Source organism: Phyllostomus discolor, chromosome 14 (genome assembly GCF_004126475.2).
Source record: "Phyllostomus discolor isolate MPI-MPIP mPhyDis1 chromosome 14, mPhyDis1.pri.v3, whole genome shotgun sequence".
Lineage (NCBI taxonomy): Eukaryota > Metazoa > Chordata > Mammalia > Chiroptera > Phyllostomidae > Phyllostomus > Phyllostomus discolor.
The window spans coordinates 45,695,526-45,701,069 of NC_040916.2; the positions used below are offsets into that span (position 1 = coordinate 45,695,526).

The 5,544-nt window shown below is 43.7% G+C and overlaps 1 protein-coding gene across 1 annotated transcript; it reads right to left on the bottom strand.

The window, feature by feature from the left end:
• Positions 1 to 246: 246 nt before the first annotated feature.
• On the bottom strand, positions 247 to 2,111 carry SPRR1B (small proline rich protein 1B). Its single transcript, XM_036015132.1, has 2 exons — positions 2,022 to 2,111; positions 247 to 924 (listed from the first exon to the last, which is right to left on the bottom strand). The coding sequence occupies exon 2, from the start codon at positions 903 to 905 to the stop codon at positions 564 to 566; it is 342 nt and encodes a 113-aa protein (XP_035871025.1). The 5' UTR covers positions 906 to 924; positions 2,022 to 2,111; the 3' UTR covers positions 247 to 563.
• Between the last annotated feature and the right edge of the window lie 3,433 nt (positions 2,112 to 5,544).

The following is a 5,544-nucleotide window of genomic DNA, read 5'->3' on the forward strand; positions in this document are numbered from 1 at the left end:
TGAGTTGCAAGAGAAGAGCCCTGCTCCAGCCCTGGATGCCCAAGCAACAGCCTCTGGGTGGCATTACAGAACCTCCCATTGCCAGCCCAGGCAAAGTCAGTGGGGAAAACTCCATACCCGCCTAGAACCAGGATCTGAAGTCTCTGAATGATACCCTTCCTCACCAACCTGTCTGTGAACAGGTCCTACTTCATAAGGAAAAGGAATGAAGACGTTAAGTCAGACCACGACACATACGGCCAGGAGTGAAATTGAAAGTGCATTTAATGGGGGCAAAACAGAGCTGATCCACTTGTTTTCACCTTAAGTTCCTCTTCAGATGAATCCTGAGCAGCTGAAAACTAAAGTTCTAAGGTACCAAGACCATCAGCCTCATTCAGAAGCTCAGAGGCCCAGAGTGTTTGGGAAGGAAAGCTTCATGGCACCTATTTTTAGGGTGCAAATGAGGGAAGATTTTGACTACTGGTGATCGTGTGCTAATTGCATGGCAAATGGAGCAGTTAAGCAGAATGGGAGAGGGTATTCAGCATTCGGTGGTGGTGGCCTCAAGGGTATAGGCCACATTACTTCTGCTTGGTCTGTTGAACTGGTGCTGGAATGACTGTTGGCTCTGGGCATGGCTCCGGAACTTTAGGGTGGCAGGGCTCTGGCACCTTGGGGTGGCATGGCTCAGGAACCTTTGGGTGACAGGGTTCTGGCACCTTGGGGTGGCATGGCTCAGGAACCTTTGGGTGACAGGGTTCTGGCACCTTGGGGTGGCATGGCTCAGGAACCTTGGTGTGGCATGGCTCCTTGGTTTGAGGGACACATGGTTCCTGGGGTGGAGGTTGGCAGGGCTGTTTCACTTGCTGCTGCTGGAGCTGGGGGGGTGTGGTGCAAGGCTGCTTCTGCTGGTGAGAACTCATGCTTCAAAGGAGGCTGGACCTAGAGATCAGAACAGATGGTTTAAACAGGGATTAACTAGGGAAGAGGCCATGTTCAATGCCACTTCAGTTCTCCTAAGAAGCAAAGGTTCTCCTTCCTCTCCCTTTACCACTAAGAACACCTCGATGATTTCTGAGCCTTTGAACAGGGGGAACAGAAAGGCAGTTCGTTCTGCTCCACTCAGGTCTCTCCCAGTGCTCTCTTTCCTCCAGGCACATCTTAAAACCCAATTAGCAAAACAACACAACTGCAGGCTCTCGGCAGAAATGTGAGAGCACAATATTGGGATCACATGGAAATGTGATATTATTTGAAAAACAAACCCCAGTAACTTCAGCACCTCACATATTTCTGATAATAGAATGGTTCATCACCTATAAGATAATTACTGACTTTTCTAGAACCCCACATAATCCCCTCTCTAGCCTCACTCACACCTTACTCTGCCTCAAATGTTCTCCTCATTCTGCTTGTCCAAAAATACCCAGCCACCATGGATCACAGATTACCTCATATGATACTTTTGGGAGGAATTTCTAGAGTGAGTCTTTTAGAATCACTTCTGTCCTCAAACTACCACAGCCCTTTACTTGTCCTTATTGCTTCATGCATGTGACTTTCTACATAGTATTTTAGCTTTCCTGCCCATGTCTTATTTTCCTTTATAAATTGTAGTTTCATGGAATAAATTCCCTGTTGTCTAAATTGTTTTTAGCAGACAAAGTGCCAACATAATAAATTCTCACAAAACAATTTGGTGAAAGAATACATTTCTCTGTATTAAGGTTATGAATAAAGAAGTAATTATAATGTCACTGTAAGTTCTACTAAGCATAAGGTAGCAGGACTTATCCTGCTGAGAGTCCTACACAATCCTCTTCTCTCTGGCAAGAACTGATGGGGCAGAATTGATAATATCTTAAGTCCCTTCAAGCCCAAACTGTGAAAACTTTTAAAACCAAGTTATTTCTAGAGGCTACAACTCTGATAGCTGAATTTCAATAGTAGGGGAAAAGAGAGCAAAAATAACAAGGAGGTTTCAATAAAAATAAAAAACTTTGAGTGAATGGTAAAAAGTTCCAAGGAAAGAGACTCACCTGGTGTGCAGAGAAGAGCAGACTGCGTGGTCACTTGGATCTGCTGTGGTGTCCCCAGCCAACTGGCTTTTTATAGTGACTGATACCTCTCTCAAGGAAATGAGATTTTTTTTGAACTGCTGTGTCTTAATTATTTGCTGCCAAATGTGATTCATCCCAGTCCCCTCATCTACCTGTTAGTTCAGTTTTTGTGATGAAACCACCCTCTTGACACATTTTTGGCACTTGCTGACTGACAATGATGTCACCTAAGCTTTATCCCCACTGAGGGTCCTTTGCATCCAAGTGTAGTGTTTAGGGTAAGGGTGGTGTAGGATGAAAGGTGAGAGGAGGAAGTCCTAGGGCTCCTGGAACCAGAAACAGCCCTGTTTCCTGGAGCAATAATCCTTGGCACTGACTGGGCTTGTTGAATTGTTTAGTATTGGAAATGGATGTGGAGATAAAAAGTTGTTTCTGGTTCTCCTGGGAGGCCAAGGGCATGGTTGTATGAACTTCCCCAGGTGGTAAAAAGTAATAATTCTGTTTATCCATTCCTTAACCTACTCAGGTGTGGAAGGGGAAAAGCAAGGCCCAAATGATTCTTTTGGACCTAAAATCCTTCACTCCAAGAGAGACCTCAGAGTCAACAGAAGATGGCATGGGGACCCTGATGATTGATGGGGATGATGATGATTGAAAATCTGGGAAGATGATCAGGTTGAGCAGCCCCAGAGGACCTTGGCTCTTCTACCCATCCACTTGTTCAGTCCAATGTGCCAGTGGACCCTGAAGACACTGCCTCTTGTGGGGTCTCTTCCTGGGGGCAACATGGGGACATGGGACCTGGGATTCCTTGACCCTTTATACCAGAGTTTACTCTGCTCAAGATAAAATGGAATTGAAGTCACTAATGAAGGTCTGTCTTTATTATACAACCTATAATGAGCTGGGGCATTTGGAAAATCCAAACCATTCTTCAAACCAATGGGTTTATGTAGATTTTCCCTCCTTAACTTTGTCACCTAAATTTTGTGGAATACCTGCTGGCTCCACAGCTATGTCACCTCCCTCTCCCCTGAACCAGAACCCAGGGCCAGCCAGCCATTGCCAGGAGCTCTTCCCACTGGCCCCATCTAGGCATTATTCTACTCTTTATTCCCATACAGTACTTGGTGTATAGTCACTTCTCAGTGGATTGACAATTATAGAATGAATGAATAAATGATAAATGCCATTATTTGTTATGAGACACAAGAGGCTGCTTTGAGAACTAGGAAATTTCTTATAAGAGAAATACTCCCTTGTGACAAGCCACATGGGATGAGCTGAGAAGAGGGGTAAAGGTTCAGCAAGAGACAAGTGTTTCAGCTATCATCCTGACCCATCTGTTTCTCTTCTAGAATTTAAGCAGGCAGTTTCTTTTGGGCTGGGCCACTGCCATCACTATGCCTGAGTGTAAGGCCTCTTGCATCAATTTAGCTTTCCTCTACCCTTGGATACAAGCTTCTCCTCACCCAAACTCCATCTCTATGGACCCTGCAAAGGGAATTCCCAGCATGTTTTGTTGCTAATCTGATGGGATTCTTAAACCTAGGGCAACTTGCTTCCTGCTCTGTGGCCCTCCATGAACCTGGCTGACTTGATCCTCAGCTCTGAGTCTGGGCCTCTGACTCTCATGTCTTTCCTGGACCCACACCCTTAGTTGCAAAAGGGTTGGGGCTGTCATTAAATATTCTCTAGGTTTGGCCTGATGCACCTACCCAACTTGTGCCTCCTTTCCCCCAGCCAACACCTTTTCCACTAGCATCTGAATTTCTTCTTTACCCTCCTGCTCTTTTGTTTAAAGTGTAGTGAATAACTGGGTATTAAACCTTTTTATACTATACATGGAAGCTCAATTTCTTCATCAGCAGTGTTGGATTAGCCAGCAAATTTACTGGAAGCCATATAGCTTTTGACTGCCACTAGCATCTCCCCACATGCCTCTGACTTTCACATTGATGCCCTTGTCAGGATGATAGGGTGCTGTTAATTTCTTTATACCAAAGCCTGACCTTTCTTAATCTTACTGGTTAACTGTACCAGACACCTTTTGGGCATTCTTATGAATTATTTCTGCCCTACCTCTTATCCACACACTGTCATGTGGCCCTTCCAATGTAGGCTTGAATGGGCTTTGTGCAAGATCCTCCTGTCCTTTCCTGATCCAAGGTTTCATGATACTAAAGTGCAAGTTACCTATAGAACAAGGTACTGTTCAGAGTGCAAACCAGAAGTGTGAGAGAGTTAACACACATGGAGCCAGGCTGGAAAAATGGGGGTGGTGAACAGGAGTGATGGGTGGCTATAGATACATACTCTGCCTTCATCTCCAGACAAAGGGTTCTATATCTTCTCACCATGTGGTTAAAAACACAGAAACTTGTTTTTTTTTTTCAGATGCAAACCACAATCTGATTGCTCCAAAATTGTCATGGATCTCAAGAACTCAGGCTTAGCTGTGTGGGAGATTGCAGCCTTCTGGAAGAAAGTGGAACATTTCAAGACTGAGCAGGTTCAGTCAAGTCACCTGAAAAGACAAGTCAGAGAGTGTCAGGTGATGATGTGTCCTGAAATTTCCCCACTGGAGTACGTGCTCAGCACTGGAGGCCTTGTCTAGCCTTGTAGTTTTGACAAATTGCTGGTGACAATGGAACATTTTGAGGATCTCCAAATCTAGATAAAAGAAACTCCTCCAATTCATTCATCCAACTGATTCTTGAGTGCCCACAATAAGTCAGACAGGGTACCAAGCACTTGAGGTGCATTGACAAACAATAACAACGATATCTGACCTTGTAGAATTCACACACTATAGAAAAGGGTGGAAATAAATAATAAAGAAACATGATGAATATGTGAATTATGTAAATGCTATGGAAAAAGGAATACTCAGTGCAAGCAATTGAGAGCATGAAAAAGGTGGGAGTTGTGTGTCCTCATTGAGAATGCAGTGTTAGAACAGTTTTGAGGGAGGTGAAAATTTAGATATTAGAATATCTGTAGAAACAGGTCCAGGTCAAGAGAATATCCAATGCAAATACTCCAAGGCTAGAGCCTGCTTGGCATGAACCAGGGACATTGGTTGGACTGGAGACCATAAACAGAAGGAAGGCAAGGGCCAAAGGAAAGTAAATTTATTCACTACTTTTAGCTTCTGCCATCAGCCATCACTAGGACAGGGATGAATCTTTCTTCTCACATGGTACCTCTTTAGGCAGAAGCAACAATCCATTCAGAATAAAATGCACCACAGAGTGTTTCTTCAGGAAACCAAATGTCCCTTACATTCCTTGGGTTTTCTTGAAAATTTCTATTCTACAAAGGAATGGTTACCTATCAGAGTGGATTAAAGTCACATATAAGAGGCTTTTGAAGACAGGAAATGCTCCTTTAGTGGCTTTAGTTTGTCATATGTGATAAAAATTCCACTGAGTTACTCTAATATGGTAAATATATCCTTGTGAATTTTTTAAAAATATCTTTTGTTATGAAGTGATGCTAA

What these genes read in the sequence shown, in the direction of transcription:
- SPRR1B (XM_036015132.1), bottom strand. Translation starts at nt 905, where the DNA reads ATGAGTTCTCACCAGCAGAAGCAGCCTTGCACCACACCCCCCCAGCTC.